General features: G+C 48.7%; 1 protein-coding gene across 4 annotated transcripts in view; it reads left to right on the top strand.

Moving 5' to 3' along the window:
• Positions 1-22,079, top strand: part of MYH14 (myosin heavy chain 14) — a 91,279-nt gene that overhangs the window by 50,192 nt on the left and 19,008 nt on the right. For all 4 annotated transcript variants that reach the window (XM_032612628.1, XM_032612627.1, XM_032612629.1 and 1 more), the window contains 12 exons: positions 969-1,100; positions 1,937-2,143; positions 4,698-4,835; positions 6,644-6,767; positions 7,346-7,517; positions 9,422-9,634; positions 10,211-10,355; positions 11,017-11,223; positions 15,606-15,710; positions 15,803-15,955; positions 17,185-17,433; positions 21,813-22,025. In XM_032612628.1, the coding sequence (XP_032468519.1) occupies positions 969-1,100; positions 1,937-2,143; positions 4,698-4,835; positions 6,644-6,767; positions 7,346-7,517; positions 9,422-9,634; positions 10,211-10,355; positions 11,017-11,223; positions 15,606-15,710; positions 15,803-15,955; positions 17,185-17,433; positions 21,813-22,025 (2,058 nt within the window). The remainder of the gene's footprint in view (positions 1-968; positions 1,101-1,936; positions 2,144-4,697; positions 4,836-6,643; positions 6,768-7,345; positions 7,518-9,421; positions 9,635-10,210; positions 10,356-11,016; positions 11,224-15,605; positions 15,711-15,802; positions 15,956-17,184; positions 17,434-21,812; positions 22,026-22,079) is intronic.

Raw genomic sequence — 22,079 nt, 5'->3', positions numbered from 1 at the left:
CGGCCCTCAGATAGCTCTGAGGGACTGTTCCAAAGAGGGAAGGGAGGAGCTGGGATATATAGGAGCTTTGCAACAAACAAACAAACAAACAAAACCAGGTAGTCAAACATCAAGATTACTGCTAATTAAAGAAAACCCAGCCATCTTGAGTTAATGAATGCTTTTCTCTGAATGGGAAGATGCGAGAGTCCGGGCTGAATGAAATTATTCCTTTGATGTGCACCTTAATGACCTAGGGCCAGTATCCTGTTTTCCTCCGTCCTGAATCCGCTCGGGGTGCACCGTTGGGGGCAGCTGCAGCAGCTCCCGGCTTGATGGCCTCAACATCCTCTGTTTACCGATATGGCAGGCGACGTCCGGCAACATTCTTGGTCCACACAGGCATCCGTGAATGAATCCCACAAATAAACAGAAAGTTATAGCTGTGATAAATGCTATGAATTAGCTCAGAAAAGAAGATAATAAAATAGAATCAAATACAGTAGAGAAGTTGAGAAGAATCGGAGTTGAGGAGAACCAAAGAAAAACAATAGAACAGACATGAGCAGAGCAATCCCGCTTAGCAAAGGGGAGGGTGGTTTGGTGAAACTTTCATTTTGGTTATTCATGGGGGGTGGGGGGCTGGCCTGTCACTCCAGCCTGGAATCACACAGTGTAAAGTGCATCTCTCACTATGGACCTTGGACCAAGAACTTTGAGGCACAGTGTCTCCTGTAGGCAAAGGGACCCTGTAGCAAAAAAGGGACACATTTAGTGCTGCTTGTACTGTACCCCGGACTGTTCTAGGCTGTTGGCAAATGTGAAGTCATTCACTCATTCCGACTGATGGGGTCACAAGGCCAGTAGTGGAGGAGCTGAAATGCGAACCCAGGAATGCGGCCCTGCTCAGAGCGTGAGTTCTTAGCTCCTGAGCCCAGCGGCCTCCCACGGTGGGAGCCAGTCACCCACCATCCCTCCTGTCCCCCTAGGTGAAGCCACTGCTGCAGGTAACGCGGCAGGATGAGGTGCTGCAGGCACGGGCGCAGGAACTACAGAAAGTGCAGGAGCTGCAGCAGCAGAGTGCCCGCGAGGTGGGCGAGCTCCAGGGCCGGGTGGCGCAGGTAAGGGGCGAGGTCCCCGGGTGAGGGCGTGGTGGTGGGAGGAGCCTATGGTGGGCGGGGCTTCCAGCTGAGCTGGGTCGGGGGCAGGGGTAGGTTGCGGGCTGGCGGAGAACCGAGGTTTACTGGGGCCGAATGGGGGCGGAAACTGGTGTGGTTGAGCAGCGAGATGCTGGGAGCGGGGCCCTGGGGATGTAGCCAGGGTGTTGAGTGGGGGTGGGGCTGGTTGCTGCAGAGCCAAGATGATCAGGAGGCTGGTCCAGCATCGGGCAGGGCAGGGGCTGGGCTATCCTACACAGGCGGTGGACTTTTAACTGTTGCCAGTATTTCTGGAATCTTAAAATAACGCTGAAGCAAACCCCTTCTTGAGCATTTTTCTGTTTGTTTTTTCAGAATTATTTCCTTTGGTTAAATTTCTAGGCGTAGGAGTATTAAATGCACTGTGAGCTGATAGAAAGTCCTCCCTGGAGCTATTTGGAGGATGGACTGGAGATGGAGAGACTGGAGGCTGGGAGAGCGGGTAGAGAGTCCATTGGGAGAGGATGAGGCTCAAGCCTGTTAGGGTTATGGGGAGAGAGGAGGGGGGCAGGAGGGATGGAGCTGGGGACTGATGGGCTGTAGGGAGGTGAGGGAGAGGGAGGCCCCCAGGGGTCTGCCTTGGTGACTAGGGGTCATCCTGAGATGAAGAGCAGAATGGGGGACTGTCTTCCATCTCTCCCTCCTGCCCCCCAGGCCTCAAAAGGCAAAGTAACTCAGGGGGCAGGAGGGACCTTGTGCTCCACTGAGGGCCATCCTGGGAGCACTACCTAACGGACGCTGACCTCCTACCCCATCCCCAGCTGGAAGAGGAGCGTGCCCGCCTGGCAGAGCAACTGCGAGCAGAGGCAGAATTGTGTGCTGAGACTGAGGAGACCCGGGGGCGGCTGGCAGCCCGAAAGCAGGAGCTGGAACTGGTGGTGTCGGAGCTAGAGGCCCGTGTGGGCGAGGAGGAGGAGTGCAGCCGCCAGCTGCAAACCGAGAAGAGGAGGCTGCAGCAACATATACAGGTCTGGCCCCCGTGCGCCCGAGGCCGCCTCCCCCCACCCCTTCTGTTTACCCCACACACCTGTGCTTCAGCAAACCCTGCCTCTTTTGGCCATGAATTTGAAAAAATGAAACAAAACAAAACTCAGCTCCAAGTGTCTTAAGCAAAAAGAATACTTTTTTTTTTTGGCTTTCAAATTAATGGGAGACTCTAGAATGTGTAAGCGTCAGGCATGGCTGGATCCGGGTGCTCAAGCAGTAGCTTCAGTACTCTGCCTCTCTCCATCTCCTGGCTCCATTTGCCTCTGTGCTGCTGCATTCCAAGGCAGGCTGCCCTGCCATGGTTCCCCTTCAAAATCCATTGTGTATTTTACACTTAAGGCACGTCTCAATTCAGATGCTCAATTTTCATTGGCAGGACTTCATCTGCATTTGTGTTTCATAACTTCTTCTGTGAAAAAAAGTAGATTGACATCCCCAAGTTGATCCAAACACACTTAAAAGTTCCCCAATAATTAATTGAGTGACTGGTTTTAAATTTAAAAGAAATCGAATTAAATTGAAAATTCGATGACTCAGACTGGTCACATTTTAAGAACTCAGTAGTACTTTAATTACCTCCTCTTGACCCCATTGGTGAGGGGGGCGGGGATCCTGCCCTGTGGTTATGGAGATGGCCTAACACACCACACCTGATCCTGGACAGATGAGACAGAAAGCACGTTATTAGTCACAAATGTTCACAGCCTGAGGGAGGCAGACACCATGGCACAGAGAGTCACAGTGGGGTTGCATTCAGGAATGGCATGAACAAGCTGCAGCTGTGAGAGGCAAGCCTAGTGGTAACAAGAGGATGAGGTGACCCCTGGTTCCTGCAGGAAGATGTGATTGGTTTGTTTATTTATTTTTTATTTTTTGGCTGTGCCACACGGCATGCGGGATCTTAGTTCCCCGACCAGGGATCGAATCCATGCCCCCTACAGTGGAAACGCAGAGTCCTAACCACTGGACCACCAGGGAATTCCCGATTGGTTTGTTTTAAATAATTCCAAGGACTAGCAGGTAACTGAAGCCTACTAGATAGGGATAAGCAGGTACCCTGTCTGGTCCCCAGGATACAGAGGGTTATTGGTTAGGGGACCTTGTCTTTGGTAGCAGGGCAGGTAGAAGGACTTGTGATTAGGCCATTATAGGGACTCCCAATTTTACCAGCCATCAAGGCCACACGTAATATTGAATTTTTAAAAATTGAGGTGTAATTGACATATAACATTATATTACTTTCAGGTGTACACATAATGATTCGATATCTATATACATTGCAAAGTGATCACTGCAATAAGTCTAATTTACATCCAGCACCTTAAGTAGTTAGAAAAAAATTTTTCTTGTGATGAGAATTTTTAAGATCTACTCCCTTAGCAATTTTCAAATACACAATAAAGTATTATTAGCTACAGCCGCCATGCTGTACATTACATCCCTATGACTTATTTCATAACTGGAAGTTTGAACCCCTTCACCCATTTCTCCCACCTCCCTACCCGCACACCTCTGGCAACTACCAATCTGTTCTCTGCATCTATGAACCTGTGGGTTTTGTTTTGTTTTGTTTTGTTGTGCCACTCAGTTTGCAGGATCTTAGTTTCCCGATCAGGTATTGAACCCAGGCCCTCGGCAGTGAGAGCACCAAGTCCTAACCATTGGACCACCAGGGAATTCCCTGAGCTTGCGTTTTTATTTATTCATTTATTTATTTATTTTTGGCTGTGTTGGGTCTTCGTTGCTGTGTGTGGGCTTTCTCTAGTTGTGGCGAGTGGGGGCTACTCTTCCTTGCCGTGCGCGGGCTTCTCATTGAGGTGGCTTCCCCCTGCTGTGGAGCACAGGCTCTAGGCACGCAGGCTTCAGTAGTTGCAGCAGTTGGGCTCAGTAGTTGTGGCACACGGGCTTAGCTGCTCCGCGGCATGTGGGATCTTCCTGGACCAGGGATCGAACCTGTGTCCCCTGCGTTGGCAGGCAGATTCCCAACCACTGCGCCACCAGGAGAGCCCTGAGCTTGTGTTTTTTTCTTGTTTTAGTTTTGTTTCTTCGATTCCACTCATAAGTGAGATTGTCTGGTATTTGTATTTCTCTGTCTGACTTATTTCCCTTAGCATAATGCCCTTGAGGTTCGTCCATGTCATTGCAAAATATTGAATCTTAATTTCCAGTCTCACACCACAAATCGCCCCGCGTGCCTGGTGACTGCTGTAGTGGACGGTGCCCATCTCTGTGACATGTTTGTTGTTTATAATCTTCACACACACATACAAGAATGTGATTTCAATGTGATAGACAAAGATTTTTATCTATCCTAATACCTCAAACGGTGCCTGGCCCCCACCAGGCACTCAATCAGTGTTTATTGACCCAATGAATGAAAAGTAAGCGTTGGATCCTTCCCAGCCCCACCCAGACTGTGGACCTGTCTGAGCCATGAGCCCCGGAGATCCGTGAACCATCCCCTCCACCCATCCTTCCCATGACACGTCAGTCCCCAGCCGCTGGGTCCTCAACCCTGCCTTCTCCCCACTGCAGGAGCTGGAGACCCACCTCGAGTCTGAGGAAGGGGCCCGGCAGAAGCTGCAGCTGGAGAAAGTGACGACGGAGGCAAAGCTGAAAAAGTTTGGGGAGGATCTGTTACTCTTGGAAGATCAGAACGCCAAGCTGAGCAAGGTGGGTGGGCTGTGACCCCAAGGGCAGGGGGAGTGGGCTCACTGGTGAGCACAGGTCCTTCTCTGCATCCCCCCCAGCTTGCCCCACCTCTAGGGGTCTTCAAACTCTCGGTCTTGGCTGTGTCTCCTTTGAACCCTTTCCAGCTCCTTGCGTCTCTGTCACAGCTTCACTCAAGCTGGTATTTATTGAGCAGCTATTATGTGTCATTATCTATCTCTGGATCATCCGACACCCCAAGGCCGCATCGCTAAAAACGACCCCCGTTTCATTACATCCCATCGTTGTGTGGGTGGGCTGGACTGTGGTCCCCTTAAGCAGTCGCGATGACGTAGTGGCGGGCGCTGGAGGGCTGGTGTCCAGGTGCTCTTTTGTGTGACCTCTCTGCCCACGGGAGAGCCTGGGTTTCTCACCTGGCAGCTCAGGGCTCCCAGAAAAAGAAGTGGAAGTGGGCAGGTCTCTGAAAGGCTTAAGGCTGGAACTGACACGGCATCACTTCCCTTGAATTCTATAGATCAGGTGTTGGCAAACATTTTCTCTAGAAGGCCAGATAGTAAATATTCGGGCCTTGGCAGGCCACTCCGTTTCTGTGACAACCACTCAATTCTGCCGTTGTAGCATGAAAGCAGCCACAGGTGGTCTGTGATCAAATGGGCGTGGCTGTGTCCCAATAAAACTTTATTTATAAACACAAGCAGTGGGCCATATTTGGCCTGCAGGCTGTGGTCTGCAGACCACTGAGCTTAAAGCAGACTCAGTCTAGATTCAAGGGTTGGGGAATTAGACTCTGCCTCTGGCTGGGGACATGGTGAAGAGTCTGCCACCATCTTTAACATGGCACAGCCAGGACTGGACTAGGCACAGGCGATATGGCATTTAACTAACTAGAAAACCATTTCTGTCCTCACAGGGGCATGGGGGGAGAGGGAAGCTAGATGAGTCACCCCAGGAAATCAACATAACCACACATCATGAACTAATTATAAACGGTCAGAAAAGAACAGAAAACCATGGAAGTGGGGTGGCCTGACTTGTGCTAGGGGTAGTCAGGGCAGGCTTCCTGGAGGCAATGGTGCCTGAGTTGAGAGCTCAAGGATGCACAGTTTTTTGCAACATTCCTTGGATGCGGTGGCTCTTCTCTTCTGCTCTGTTCTATTTGTTCCTTTTTGAGGTAGTGCTGACCCCCTGCCTTGATTTCCAAAACCACTGACAGTTTGAAAAGTGCTGCTCAAAAATAAATTTAAAAAATAAAATAATAAATAAAAATAATAAACAGAAAGAAAAAAGAAAAGAGCTGCTCCAGGCCAGTGCTTCTCAAACTCCACCGTGCCCAGGAATTATATGGAGAACTTGTTAAAATGGAGATTCTGATTCAGCCGTCTCGGGTGGAACCTGAGATTCCATTCCTAGCAAGCTCCCGTTTGGTGCTGATGCTGCTGGTCCATGAGCTGGACCTGTAGTAGTCACAAGGCTCCAGAACTCACCCATAAGTGCAGCACATGTGCAAAGATGTTCACTGCAGTGTTGTTTATAATAGCAATTGATTTGAATCAACCTCAGTATCCATCTGTGGGCCAATGGGTTAATGAATGGGGGTGTCCTTCAAATAGTGGGAGTCTCCACAGTTAACAGGCGTGAACCCCGTGGGGGTAGGACGGGTCCCTAGACCCTAAAGAATGCAAAAGGAGGGAAGGGGGTGGGAGCAGGAAAGGTCAGGGAAGGATGGAGATAAGCAGAAACGCAGATGAGAATGATATCAAAGATGAGGGTCGGGCCCCTAATGCCCCACCCCCACCTCCTACCACCCTCAGGAGCGGAAGCTGCTGGAGGAGCGTCTGGCCGAGTTCTCATCCCAGGCAGCTGAGGAGGAGGAGAAAGTCAAGAGCCTCAATAAGCTTCGACTCAAATACGAGGCCACGATTGCAGACATGGAGGGTGAGCACCTGCCCCTCAGTGGGGGCCCGTGCACACTCCAGCGGGGTCAGGGGGTACCTCGGGTGACCTTCATGTGCTCTGGGGCCTCAGTGGTCATATCTGTTAAATGGGGGCAGGAAAGAAGACTCGGGACAGGTTAGGTGTCCTCCCAGCTCTTAAGTTGTTTCTGTCTCTCTCCAACCAATTCTCTCACTCTCTCCTAAGTGTCTTGGGTCACTCTCAATCTGACGGTCCCACTAGCTGTTTCAGACACTTTTTTATCTCTGTCCCTTGCTGTGGACTCAGAAGCAGAAACAGAAGAGAGAGAGCACAGGAGGAGGCCGGGGAGGCAGGGAGGAAAGGGCAGGGCAGAGAGAGCCAGCAAGCAGGAGCAGGGGCTGTCCCTGGGGGGCGGAGGGGAGAAGGCATCTGGGGGTCTGGGGACCAGTGGGCGATCCCAGGGATGGGGAAGCTGGGAAAGAGCGGGAGGGGTGGAAAGAGACGCTGAGCTCAGCCTGACTGCGGGGGCCGTGGGTCTCCCTGGGTGTGTGGGTCTGGCTCCCTCGTGCATGCCCCACCCCCCCACCTCCCGCCTCCAGATCGCCTCCGGAAGGAGGAGAAGAGCCGCCAGGAGCTGGAGAAGCTGAAGCGGCGGCTGGACGTGGAGGGCTCAGAGCTGCAGGAGCAGATGGTGGAACAGCAGCAGCGGGCGGAGGAGCTGCGGGCCCAGCTGGGCCGCAAGGAGGAGGAGCTGCAGGTCGCCTTGGCCAGGTGCGGAGTGGGCCGGGTGGGGTGCACAGCACGGGGGCGCCGCCTGCCAGCGTTGGGGGCGCCTGGCGAGACCCTCCCGCAGGTACAGAGCTCGGCCGAGCCGCTCACCAGCCGTGCACACCCACTCTGAGCCTCCGTGTCCCCTTCCGTAAGATGGACACAGAGTTCCAAGCCCACTTGGTTAAGGGAAGACTGAAACCGGGCCCTACGTGTCTGGTGACTTACACAGTTTCTTGCACAGAGGCAAGGAAATGCTATTTCTTCTTCTCCCACAACCCCAGCCTCTCAAAACCAAACAGCCCAGAATCCGCTGTGATTGGTAGGTGGTCTGGCCGTCTTAGGAATCATAATCGTCATACTTACAGCCATTCACAATTATTGAGCACTTACTGTGTGCCAGATATGATGCGCGGTGTTTCAAGTGCTTTTCACCCACTGCACTCCATGCGACCTGAGGTGCCCTTGTGTATGGGCGCAGCTTGATTTCAGAGAGGTTACAGTGTGGGGAAAACGTGCATCTGAGAATCGATGGGACACGGGGTTGGTGGAGGTGGGTTAAGAACACGCACCCTCCAGCCTGACTTCTGGGTTCAAATCCTGGCTCCTCCCCTTTTTGGCCATGTGAGCTCACCTGGGTGACATCACCTCTCGAGCCTCAGTTTCTCTATCTGGCAAAAGGGCATGATTATAGAAACTCTCCTAGGATTAGTGTAGGGATTAAATGACAAGGGGCTGAGAACATGCTTGGCATACCCTAAGCCCTCATTAGATGCTGCGTGTGTCTGTTCCTACCTTCCGTTATTGCCGTTATTTTTTTCCGTTTTCTTTTGTATTGAGGTGAAATTCACATAACAAAATTAACCATTTTAGGGAGTTCCCTGGTGGCCTAGCGATTAGGACTCCGTGCTTTCACTGGGATCCTGCAAGATGCGTGGCACAGCCAGAAAGAAAAAAAATTACCCGTTTTAAAGCATACAGTTCAGTGGCCTTTGGTATGTCTGCGATGTTGTGCAACCACTACCTCTATTCAGAACATTTTCGTCACCTCAAAAAAAGAATCCTATGACGCAGTCACTTCCAGTTTCCCCTCCCCCCCAACCCCCGGCAACCACCGATTTGCTTTCTGTCCGCATAGGATTTGCCAATTGTTACTCTTTCACGTGGAATCATATAACATGTAGCCTTTGGCGCTACACTGCCAACCTCGCGGCAGTCCTGTGAAGGGGGGCAGTCACGCTTTCTCACAGATAGGAGCCCGCAGTTCAGAGAAGCTGTCGCTTGCCAGGGCAGGTGGCCGAGCAGGGGATAGATACAGACCATGGTCGGTGCATCTCCCTGAGCCATTCTTACAGGGTTTTTTTTTGTTTTTTCTTTTTTTTTTGGCCGCTGCCGCACGGCTTGTGAAATCTTAGTTCCCAGACCAGGGATCGAACCCACACCCCCCTGCAGTGGAAGTGCAGAGTCCTAACCACTGGACCACCTCCCTGAGCCATTTAACCCAGAGTCCACGCTGCTGCTCCATTCAGCTTCTCTTTGCAAGAGGTCGATCCCATAGGGGTTATGAGGAGGGACTCTGGGGTCAGCCACCCACTGACCGTGTGACCAGGGCAAGCAAGTACTTTCCCGCTCTGGGCCCCAGTTTCCTCATTTGGCATGAATGTTACACAAAATGATAAAGTGCTCTCAAGTGGCAGGAACTTAATAAGTGTCCCTGTGATTACTGGTGGTGTCATCCCCATTTTACAGCTAAGAAAGCTGAGGCTCTGAGTACTGGAGACACATGCCCAAGGGCAGAGCTGGGCTTTTAACCGGGGACTGGCCGTGTCTGGCCCTCCAACCCCTAGAAATCGTCCCCACCCCCTGCCTGCCCCTATACCAACCCCCTGGTCCTCGTCCACCCCCAGGGCAGAGGATGAGGGCGGGGCCCGGGCCCAGCTGCTCAAATCCCTGCGGGAAGCACAAGCGGGGCTGGCCGAGGCCCAGGAGGACCTGGAGGCTGAGCGCGCAGCCAGGGCCAAGGCAGAGAAGCAGCGCCGGGACCTGGGTGAGGAGCTGGAGGCACTGCGGAGCGAGCTGGAGGACACGCTGGACTCCACCAACGCGCAGCAGGAGCTCCGGTGAGGCTGGGTGGCCTGTAGCTGGCACAGGTGGGGCACATGGGGGCTAGGGGCGGGGCAGGGAAAAGGATGTGGGTCCAAGCTCTCCATCCACACAGTTGTTTAGTCGTTCAACAGTTGTTTATTGGACACGGGCTCTGGGCCCAGCGTGGGTCACGCTGGGGACAGAGATGAGTCAAGACTCAGGCATTGCCCTCAGGAACTCCCAGTCCAGGGGTAGGCAGATTCGGGCAAAGACAGACACAGTGCAGAACAAAGTGAGCTTTAATGGAGTACGACAGGGCATCGTGGATGATCAGAGAGGGCCCTTGTATCACTCTATGGGAGGGAGTCCAAAAAGACTTCTTTGAGAAGGGGCCTTTTGAATAGGGTTTTGAAAGATGCCTAGGAGCTCACCCTTAAAGCCACCCTTCTTCTGCAGCATCACTGCCCAGATCCCTTGGGGAATGTAGAGTGAGGTCCCCATCCTTGGAGGGAAAGAATAAAAGGAGGCACAACCAGCAGTCAGGGGCTCCCTCAAAGTCCCAGCCTTCCTCTATTCTGAAATTCTGTTCCCTTCCCCTTCCCCAATAAAAGGTCCAAGAGAGAACAGGAGGTGACAGAGTTGAAGAAGGCTCTGGAGGAGGAAACGCGCGTTCATGAGGTGGCGGTGCAGGAGCTGCGGCAGCGCCATGGCCAGGCACTGGGAGAGCTGGCAGAGCAGCTGGAGCAAGCCCGGAGGGTGGGTTGAGATGGGGGGGAGGAGTGTATGGGGAGCCATGGGGAGGGGAAGCAGGATGCTGGGTTGGAGGAGGTACCTCTGGCTGGTTCTAGGCCAGCGCATTTTTCTCCTCACGTATCCATGTCCCTGATCCATCTTGCATTCAGCAGATGTTAATTGAATATGTAGTGTATTCCCGGGTTGGTACTGGGGGCCCCAGCTGTGAGCCAAGCAACCAATACCCACTTCCGTCGTGGAGCTCACGTTTTAGCAGGCAAGGCAGAGAGTAAACAATCTAAACACATTCATAATATATAGCGGGGTCATAAGTGCTACGGGAAGATGATGAACAGGAAAAGAGGTTTCAGAGTGCTAATGGCCAGGTGGGGGCGTGTTGTGATTTGAAATAGAGAGGCCTTGGAGAGATTCAGTGAAAAGATGACATCTGAGTAAAAAACTGAGGGAGGTGATGGGTGAGCCATCCTGGCATCACAGGGAAACATGTTCCAGGCAGAGGGAACAGCCAGTGCAAAGGCCCTGAGGCAGGAATGTGCCTGGGTCTTTAAGGAACAGTGAGGAGTTCCAGAGGGAATAGACAGTACAAAGGACTTGGGGCGTTCATGTGCCTGGTCTGGTAGAGAAAGGGGATCATAAAGTCATTGCTGTCTCTCTCCCCCACCAGAGCAAAGGTACATGGGAGAAGACCCGGTTGGCTCTGGAGGCTGAAGTGTCTGAGCTACGGACGGAGCTAAGCAACCTGCAGACCGCGCGTCAGGAGGGTGAGCAACGGAGGCGTCGCCTGGAGTCACAGTTGCAGGAGGTGCAGGGCCGGGCTGGCGATGGGGAGCGGGCACGAGCAGAGGCTACTGAGAAGCTGCAGCGAGCCCAGGTGAGTGGGGCGGCTAGGTAGGGGGTGGTCTCTGCTGTGTGGCTTTGGGTGAGATGCCTGCCCCCTCTGGACTTCAGTTTGGTCCACATCAACCCTACTGTCCTTTCCAACTTTTCCAACATAATCACACATTAATAGCTAGTATTTGGTGAGTGATTACTATGCACCAAACATCCTGTGTATTTTGCCAAAGGCTCCTCCTACTGCTTCTTTGAGGGAAGTGCTAATATTGTTCCCATTTTACACACAAGGAAACTGAGGCCCAGGGAGGTGAAGTTGATTGTCTTGGGTCCCTCAGAGCCAAAGCGTGAACCCAGGCATGACTGATCCTGTAGCTCTTAACCCTGCCACAGCGCCCACCCTCCACCCTCTTATCTTCTGGTCTTAAATAATCCGTGGTCTGATTAGAAAAACCCAGCGTGAATACTTGGACCTGTGTCAGGACAATATCATACTATGACTGTTAGAAAAAATGTGGGTTTTTAAAATTTTATTATGTTTTTTAACTAAGCGACCAATACCTGTTTATTACTGGGAATACAAAGAAGGAGAAAGAGGGTAAGAATGACTTTTAATTCCCCAACCCCAAGGCGGGGAAACCACTGTTACCATTTTCAATTTCAGGATTAAAAGAGTCTATAGTTAAGGTGAAAGTTAAGTCGATATAACAAAGAGACTCCAGAATTCATCAGCTTGAATAAAAGACATGTGTCTTCCGTCTCAGGAAAGAGGCTCAGAGTAAGCAGTGGAGGCTGGCGGGACACTTATGCTCCATGAGGTCACTCCATTATCCCTGAGGGCATTGACCTCATCTTCAGAGTTAAATCTGGATTGTGGGCACCTGTGTGCTCCAGCTTAGGAAGGGGAAAAGAGGATGGGATGGAATTTGCATATATCACTTTGCTTGCATTCCATTGGCCATAACATAATCACATGACCACAGCTAGCTGCAAAGGAGACTGGGAAATATAGTTTCTAGCTGGCAGCCACGGGCCTACCTAACAGCCTGTCACAGTGGGACCAGGGGAGAAGGGATGTGGGGGGACAGCTAGGGGCTGCCCCCCATGGAATTAAGCTATGTAGTGCTCGTTCTCCTAAGCACTTTACGTGTTACAGAAATAAAAGTGACACCAAGAGTAGAGTCTGGTGGCTGATAGCGGGAGTTCTAGGTTGCACTGGTCAGTAGAACTTTCTTCCGTGATGGAAATGTTCTGTAACTGCACTATCCACCTGGCATGTGAGGAGTACACCTGAGGAGCTGGATTTTCATTTTATTTAATTTTAATTGCTTTAAAGTTAAATAGCCACCTAAGGCTAGTGGCTACCGTATTGGACAGGGCAGCTCTAGAGCCATTCTGCCTGGGCTAAAATCTCAGTTCCACCACTTGTAGCTGTGTGATCTTAGGCAAATTGCCTAACCTCTCTGTGCCTCGGCTTCCCTTTATGTAAACTTAGACCAATAATAGTATCTGCCTCATAGGGTCGGTGTGTGAATCCAGCGAGCCTAAACTTGGAAAGCTTTTAGAATAGTTCCTGGGTTCTCAGTAGGCTCTCAAAAATTGTCAGATGTACCTATATATTGAGCACAGGTATATGCCAGGCACTGAGCTAGTCACTTTACGTTCATTATTTCATTGACTCTTCAAAGCAGCCCTGGGAGGTAGGTCCTGTTATCATCCCCATTTCACAGATGAGAAAAACTGAGCACCAAAAAGATAGGAATCAGGCACTTCCCTGGTGGTCCAGTGGTTAAGACTCCATGATCCCAATGCAGGGGGCCCGGGTTCGATCCCTAGTCAGGGAACTAGATCCCGCATGCATTCCTCAACTAAAAGATCCCTCATGCCATAGCGAAGATCCTGCATGCCATAACTAGGACCTGGCGCAGCCAAATAAATAAATAAATTTTTTTTTTTTTAAAAAGATAGGAATCACTTGCCCAAGTCACACAGCCAGGAGGTACCAAGGTCAGCTCAAAATATCATTTTCAGAAGTTCAAAGCATGACTGTCATACAAAGACATAATAAGCCCATGTCAAAGGTTTATTTAAAGCAATAATGAACCATGAAAAAGAATGAAATAATGCCATTTCCAGCAACATGGATGGACCTAGAGATTATCATACTAAGTGAAGTAAGTCAGACAGAGACAAATATCATATGATATCGTTTATATGTGGAATCTAAAAAAATGATACAAAAGAACTTATTTACAAAACAGAAACAGACTCACAGACATAGAAAACAAATTTATGGTTACCAAAGGGGAAAGTTGCAGGGGAGGGGTAAATTAGGAATTTGGGAGTAATATATACACACTAATATATATAAAATACATGAACTACAAGGACCTACTGTATAACACAAGGAACTATACTCAATATTTTGTAATAACCTATATGAGAAAAGAATCTGAAAAAGAATATGTGTATAATGTATGTATAACTGAATCACTTAGCTGTACCCCTGAAACTAACACAACATTGTAAATCAATTATACTTCAATAAAAACATAAATATTTTAAAAAAAGCATTAATGAGGGATCCAGCAGAATGTCAAAGATGTTCAAGGAGAGAAACAACAACAAATTGGTGTGTGTGTAGTCAGCAAAAGAGAGAATGCCAGAACGAAATGGCGCAGTCAGAGACAAACCGGTTAATGTCCCAAAGGGCAATCAAATGTAAGCTTTATAGAAGTGTAGTTGATTTACAATGTGTTAGTTTCAAGTGTACAACAAAGTGATTTATTGATTGATTGATTGATTTTTGGCTGCGTTGGGTCTTCGTTGCTGCATGCATGCTTTCTCTAGTTGCTGTGAGCGGGGGCTACTCTTCGTTGTGGTGTGCGGGCTTCTCATCGCCGTGGCTTCTCTTGTTGCGGAGCACGGGCTCTAGGCACGCAGGCTTCAGTAGTTGTGGCACACGGGCTCAGTAGTTGTGGCTCACGGGCTCTAGAGCACAGGCTCAGTAGTTGTAGTGCACGGGCTTAGTTGCTCTGCGGCATGTGGGATCTTCCCGGACCAGGGCTCGAACCCATGTCCCCTGCGTTGGCAGGTGTATTCTTAACCGCTGCGCCACCTGGGAAGTCCCAGTCCTGTCCTTTCTAAAGGATGCCTGACCACTGCCTTTTCTTATTTCCAAGTTTTCAGATAAATTTTCTTACCAGCCAGAATTTGAACCCAACCTTGTTTGTTAAGTGAACCTCAAAAAGGGAGAGAAGAAGGTTCAGGGTAACACACATGTGCTGGAGGCACTCACCCAACAAACATTTTCTGAGCACCTACTGTGTGCCAGGCTCTGTTTTGAGCCCTGAGGACACAGCAGGGAACAAAGCAGATGAGGTCCTACCCTATGGAGGCAACAGTCCAGGGGGGAGAAAGTGGTAAGCTGCTGCCCGATTCCTACAGCGGAGGAACGTGAGACCAGGAGCTGCACCCGGGATCATTGTGGTGGTGATGTGCATGCCGGGGGAACAGCTTTATTGTAATATAACTCACATACCGTATAATTCACCCATTTAAAATGTACAATTTGAGACTTCCCTGGTGGTCCAGTGGGTAAGACTCTGTGCTCCCAATGCAGCGGGCCTGGGTTTGACCCCTGGTCAGGGAACTAGATCCCACATGCCACAACTAAGAGCCCACATGCCACAACTAACACCCAGCACAGCCAAAATAAATAAATGAATATTTTAAAAAATAATAAAATAAAATGTACAATTCAATCGTTTTTAGTATATTCATAGAGTTGTACAGTCATCACCGTAACCTAATTTTAGGACATTTTCATCAGCCCAGAAAGAAATCCTGTACTGTGCAGCCATCATCCTCCAGTCCCACCCCCTGCCCCGGCAACCACTAATCCCCTTCTTTTGTCTCTCTAGACTTCCTATTCTGGACATTTCATAGAAATGGAATCATACAATATTTGTCCTTTTGTGTCTGGCTTCTTTCATTTAACATAATGTTTTCAAGGTTCATCCATGTTGTAGCACGTGTCAGTACTTCATTCCTTTTTATGGCCAAATAATATTCCATTGTCTGGATAGACCACATTTTGTTTATCCAGTCATCCGTGGATGGACATTTGGGTTATTTCTGCTTTTCAGCAATTGCGAATAATGCTGTCGTGAACACCCCTGTACAAGTTTTTGCCTAGACTTCTTTTCATTTCTCCTGGGTACACACCTAGGGGTGGAATTGCTGGGCTGTATGGAAACTCTGCATTGAACCATTTTAAGGAGCTGCTAGACTGGTTTCCATGGCAGCTGCACCTTCCATGCTGGTGCATCCTCACCAGCAATGGTGGTAGGGATTAGAGGCAGAGGAGCAGAGGGGTTGGCTGGCTGGAAGTCGTCGTTAGAAGATGTCCCTTCCCTGCAGGCTGAACTCGAGATTGTGTCTGGAGCACTGAGCGAGGCCGAGTCCAAAGCCATCAGGCTGAGCAAGGAGCTGACCAGCATGGAGGCCCAGCTCCACGATGCCCAGGTGATCCCAGCCCACCTCTCACCACCGGGCTCCCCCCAGGCCTCCCCTCACTCCTGCCCACACGTAACATCCATTCTCCCATCCCTCTTCAGGAGCTGCTGCAGGAGGAGACCAGAGCGAAGCTGACCCTGGGGTCCCGGGCACGAGCCCTGGAGGCGGAGGCGGCAGGGCTGCGGGAGCAGCTGGATGAGGAGGCAGCTGCCAGGGAGCGGGCGGGCCGCGAGCTGCAGGCTGCGCAGGCCCAGGTGAACAGCCCCGCAGGGAGATCTCAAAGGGATGCCCAGTCTCCCAGCCTGTTCCTCCTGGGTTCCCCTGCTCCGGGTGGCCCCATTGCCCAGCATGTCATAGGCCAGACCCCTTCAAGCCATACCCGCCTCTGTCTCTCCCTCAGCCCCAGAGCCTGTAGGTGCAGACCCCCATCCCTCCTGTCCCCAACTCTCTGTTTCATTCCCTACTCTCTGTCCCCACAGCCCCAGCCACCTGGATCCTCATCTCAGCCTCCCTTCAAACCTCCCTGCCCCTAGTCTCTCCCCTTCCAGCTCATACTTCACATGGTCTTTCTACACCCTGAGTTGACCCTGCCCTTCCCTAGCTCACAGACCTCCCATGGCTCTCCAGCTCCCCCCGGACAAAACCCATGCCTCTCAGCTGGATGTCAGAGGCCCTGCACTCTCTGGTCCTTCCTTCATGTTTAGCTGTATTCATCTCTCATCTCTTTTTTCACTTCTCTTGGGAGCACCCTTTTCATTTTTCAGGACTTAGCGTCAGCCTCTCCTGTTCTGGGAAAACCCTGACCATTCGGCTCTGGGCTCCCACAACCCTTCTTTCTCCTTTGTCCCCACTCCAGTCACCCTGGCTGGAACTGTCTTTGCCCGTGAGTCCCCCCATCAGACTGGGAGCACCTTGAAAGTGGGACCCCATCAGAGTTAGGTCTGGATCCCCAGCATAGGCCAACATAGAGCCTGACATATAGGAGACCTTGAGAAATGCCTGTTGAATGAATGAGTGATGAATGTATGCTTGCAGATATCCTTCTTTAACTGGAAAACTCCTATGCATACTTCAGGATCCATCACAAATGCCCCCTCCTCCAGGAATTCTCTCTTGAATGTTCTAAATAGATTTTTGAACCCCTCCTGTGGACTCCCGTGGGTCTCATACTTCTTTTACCTTAGCCTCCATCACCCTGGCTGTGATGTTCAGTCTCCCCCACCAGACTGGGGGTTCTCCAGGACAGAGCCCAGCCCTGATCCATCTTCTGGGCCCTGATGAGAACCATTTTAACCTCCTGGAGGAGCTGGGGCTCATAGAACTCACAACTTCATCCCTACTCATGAGGCAGAAGTGCCCAATGAAGTGAATTATTTCCCCCTTCAGGCCTCAGTCTCCTCATCTGGGAAATGGGGCCCCACCAACTCACACCTGGATCGCAGCCATGAGTGACACCCTCCCTCTCTCTCCTCCCCCACCCCAGCTCTCAGAGTGGCGGCGGCGCCAGGAAGAAGAGGCGGGGGCACTGGAGGCAGGGGAGGAGGCACGGCGCCGGGCCACCCGAGAGGTTGAGGCCCTGACCCAGCGCCTGGCAGAAAAGACAGAAGTGGTGGAGAGGCTGGAGCGGGGCCGCCGGCGGCTGCAGCAAGAGCTGGACGATGCCACAGTGGACCTGGAACAGCAGCGGCAGCTTGTGAGCGCGCTGGAGAAGAAGCAGCGCAAGTTCGACCAGGTGAGGCACCTCGGGTTACCAAGCTGGGAAATTGGGATGCTGATCCACGCTGCCCATGGTCATTGTGAGCAGTCAGTAACATGTGATGTCGCAGCTCAGCTGTGAACTTGGGAGGACCTTAGGGCCAGATGCTTCTTCCCTCTGAGCCTCTGTAAAATAGGACACCCATCCATCCTGGCTTATGTCTCTTGCCTCAAAATAATTATTGGTGGTACCCACTTTTACTCCCAAAAGAGTCCTGAAGGTACACCAGAAGGTTGTAGGAAGATGAAATGAAATAACACACCTTGCTTCTCCTGCTGACTCCTGTGGACCTCAGGCAGACTGCTTGTCCCACTTGAGCCTCAGTTTGCCCATCTAGGAGATGGGGATAATGTTAAGCAGCTGGCAATCTGAGGATGGAATAAAGTTCTCAGAACCCCAGAGCATTAAGATCAGGCAACCCTGAGGTTCAAATCTCAGCTGAGGCCCTTTCTGGCTGTGTGGCTTGGGCAAATCGCCCGACCTCTCTGTGCCTCAATTTCTTCATCTGCAAAATGTGAGAGTCCTTATTTTGCCTTCATTTTTGAAAGGTATTTTCACTGACTGTTGAATTCCAGGTAAACGGTTTTATTCTTTCCACACTTCAAAGAGATCATTCCATGATCTGTGGCCTCCATTGTTTCAGATGAAGAGTTAGTGGTCACTCAAAGCATTGTTTCCCTGCAGGTAGTGTGATGTGGTTTTCTGGCTGGTTTAAATTTTTTCTCTTTCTCTTTGGTTTTTAGCAGTTTGACTATGATATCCAGCTGTGGGGTTTTGTATTTATCTTTGCCAAGCTTCCTGTATCTTTGGGGTGGTGTTTTTGATCAGATGTGGAAATCTTCAGCCATTATTTCTTCAGATATTTTTCTGCCCCATTCTCTCTCTTTCCTCTTCTTCTCAGACTTCAAATACATGTGTGTTTGACTGCTTAATACCATTCCATAGATCATCAAACATTTTTTAAACGTTTTTAAAAAATGTTTTGTATCTCCTAGAGTTCTATATAAATTATTTTTATATAAATCTCATTTTTGACTGGCTTCTTTCACTTGAAAAAATTACTTTGAGATTCATCCATTTTTGAAATAAATTTATTTATTTTATTTATTTATTAATTTTGGCTGTGTTTGTTCATCGCTGCGCGTGGGCTTTCTCTAGTTGCGGCGAGCGGGGGCTACTCTGTTGCGGTGCAGTGGCTTCTCTTGTTGCGGAGCATGGGCTCTAGGCGCGTGGGCTTCAGTAGTTGTGGCACGTGGGTTCAGTAGTTGTGGCTCACGGGCTCTAGAGCGCAGGCTCAGTAGTTGTGGCGCACGGGCTTAATTGCTCCACGTCATGTGGGATCTTCCCGGACCAGGGCTTGAATCCATGTCCCCTGCATTGGCAGGCGGGTTCTTAACCCCTGCGCCACCAGGGAAGCCCCTCATCCATGATTTTGCATGCATCAATAATTCATTCCTCTGTTTTTTTTAACTGCTGATTATTATCCCTTTATAGACCACATTTTGAAAAGTACTATACTGTTGGTGAACATTTGAGTTGCTGTTTCTAGTTTTTGACTGTCATGCATAAAACTTTAACGTTTCCAATAGATGTAGTGGTTTTACTTCACATTTCCCTAATAAACGATGTTGAGCATCTTTTTATGTGCTTATTTACCATCCATACATATTCTTTGGTGAAGTCCCTGTTCAAATCTTTTGCCTTTTTTTTTTTTAAAAAAAGGATTGTTTCTTTTCTTATCATTGAATTTCGAAAGTTCTTTATATATTCTGAATATGAGTTCTTTATCAGATATATTGCTTGGCAAATATTTTCATCCAGTCTGTGGCTTTTCTTTTCATTCTCTTAGTAGAGACTTTCAAAGAGCAGAAGTTTTTGTTTTGATGAAGTCCAATGTTTTAATTTTTTATTCTGTGGATTATGCTTTTGGTGTTGTGTCTGAGAAATCTTTGTCTGACTTAGGGTCACAGTGGTTTCCTTCTATGAGTTTTTTTCTAAAAGTTGCCTAGTTATAGGTTTTACCTTTAGGTCTATGATCCATTTTTCTTTTAATTTTCTATGATCCATTTTGAGTTAATTTTTATATATGGTGCTATCATAGCTCCAAGTTAATTTTATGTGTATCTGGATATCCAGTTGTTCAAACACTATTTGTTGAAAAGACTCTCTCCACTGACTTGCTCTGCATAGATATTGAAAATCAGATAGCATTAGTTCTCCAATTTTTTCTTCTTTTTCGAAGTTATTTTACCTCTTCTTGGTCCTTTGCATTCCCATGTGTATTCAGTATTTTACAATCAGTTTGTCAATTTCTACAGCAAAAAAAAATCTCCTTGGTTTGAGATTGTTTTGAATCTGTAGATCAGTTTGGGAAAAATTGATCTTCATGATATTGAGTTTTCTGGCCCAGGAACAAGATATATATATCCATTTATTTAGACCTTCTTTAATTTAATCTCAGAAATATTTTATACTTTTCAGTGCCCATCTTTCACATCTTTGTCCGATTTATTTCCACGTATTTCATTTTTGATGCTATTTTAAATATTTTTATTTAATTTCTGATTGCTAGAATATGGAAGAGTAATCAATTTTGTTTATTGATCTTGTATCCTACGATCTAGCTAAACTCACATTTTGGTGCTAGTAGGTGTTTTATAGGTTCCATTGGATTTGCTACGATTTTCTGTGATTAAAGACAATTTTACTTCTTCCTCTCCTTTTTTTTTTTAACCTTTCCTCTGGGACTCCAAATACATGTATGTTTGATTGCATGATACTGTCTCACAGGTTATTAAAGCTCTGCTAATTTTTTTTTTACAATATTTTTTCTTTGCTCTGTTAGATCATCTCTATTGACCTGTTTTCAAGTTTACTGATTCTTCTGATGTGTGTCCATTCTGCTCTCAATTTCATCCAGTGACCTTTTTATTTCAGATATTGTATTTTGAAGTTCTGGCATTTTTCTTTGGCTCTGTGTTACAGTTTCAAATCCCTCCTGCAATAACCCTGCCTCTTCACCCATTGTATCCATCTTGTCCTGAAACTTACTTAACACAGTCAAAGTGCTTGTGTGATAATCCCAGTATCTAGGTCATCTGTGGGTCTGTTTCCATGGACTGATTTTTCTCTTGACTGTGAGTCCCATTCTCTTCCTTTTTTGCACGTCTTGTAGGTTTCATTGTCAATTGCTGTGTCTTAAAAAACAGTGAAGGTTGAAGTACATTTTAAAAATTTATGTATTTTTTTCCTGCCATTACCCCAAGAGGAAGAAGGGAACACCATTTCCTCAGTTGTTTATCTAGAATGAGGGGCTGATCAGTTGACCCATTTAAGAGGTTTTTTTTTTTTCAACTCAAAATTTCCTTTAACTTTTAAAAATTGAGGTATAGTTGATTTACAATGTTGTGTTAGTTTCAGGTGTACAGCAAAGTGATTCAGATATATGTGTGTGTGTATATATATATGTGTGTGTGTGTATATATGTATATATATATATATATATATATACATATATACACATATATACACGCACATATACACATTCTTTTTCAGATAATTTTCCATTTAGGTTATTACAAGATATTGAGTATAGTTCCCTGTGCTGTAGGTGCTTGTTGGTTAACTATTTTATACATAATAGCATGTATCTGTTAATCTCAAATTCCAAATTTATCCCTCCCCCCTTTTCCCCTTTAGTAACTGTAAGTTTGTTTTCTATGTCTGTGGATCTGCTTCTGTTTTGTAAATAAGTTCATCTGTATCATTTTTTTACATTCCACATATAAACAATATCATATGATATTTGTCTTTGTCTGACTTGTTTCACTTAGTGTGATCATCTCTAGGTCCATCCATGTTGCTGCAAATGGCATGATTTCATTCTTTTTTATGGCTGAGTAATATTCCACTGTATATATGTACCACCTCTTCTTTATCCATTCATCTGTCGATGGACACTTATGTTGCTTCCATGTCTCGGCTGTTGTGAACAGTGCTGCTGTGAACATAGGGTTGCATGGATCTTTTCATATAGTAGTTTTCTCTGGATATGTGCCCAGGAGTGGGATTGCAGGATCATATGGTGACTCTGTTCGTAGTTTTTTAAGGACCCTCCATACTGTTCTCCACAGTGGCTGCACCAGTTTACATTCCCACCAACCGTGTGGTCCATTGAAGAGTTGGGCTGCTTTGGGACATGGTTGCGACTTTAATCCCTCTACCTCCCTCTTGTGTCTCTGCCTCTGTCTGTCTGTCTGTCTGTCTCTGCCCTTGGCTGCCCTGTCTTCCCCATCCCCCTGTACATTCCTTTCAGCTAACCTGTCTCCCCCACCCCATCTCCCTCACCCCGGAAGCTCCTGGCGGAGGAGAAGGCAGCCGTCCTTCGGGCGGTGGAGGAGCGCGAGCGGGTCGAGGCGGAGGGCCGGGAGCGTGAGGCCCGGGCGCTGTCACTGACGCGGGCGCTGGAGGAGGAGCAGGAGGCGCGGGAGGAGCTGGAGCGGCAGAACCGGGCGCTGCGGGCCGAGCTGGAGGCGCTGCTCAGCAGCAAGGATGACGTCGGCAAGAGCGTGAGCAGCCCCCCGTCCGGGGACACACACGTGGCAACACAAGCACCCGTGACG

The sequence above is a fragment of the Phocoena sinus genome, chromosome 19, assembly GCF_008692025.1.
Source record: "Phocoena sinus isolate mPhoSin1 chromosome 19, mPhoSin1.pri, whole genome shotgun sequence".
Classification (NCBI taxonomy): domain Eukaryota; kingdom Metazoa; phylum Chordata; class Mammalia; order Artiodactyla; family Phocoenidae; genus Phocoena; species Phocoena sinus.
Note: the sequence above shows the minus strand (reverse complement) of the source record. Positions and strands in the feature narration are given on the sequence as shown.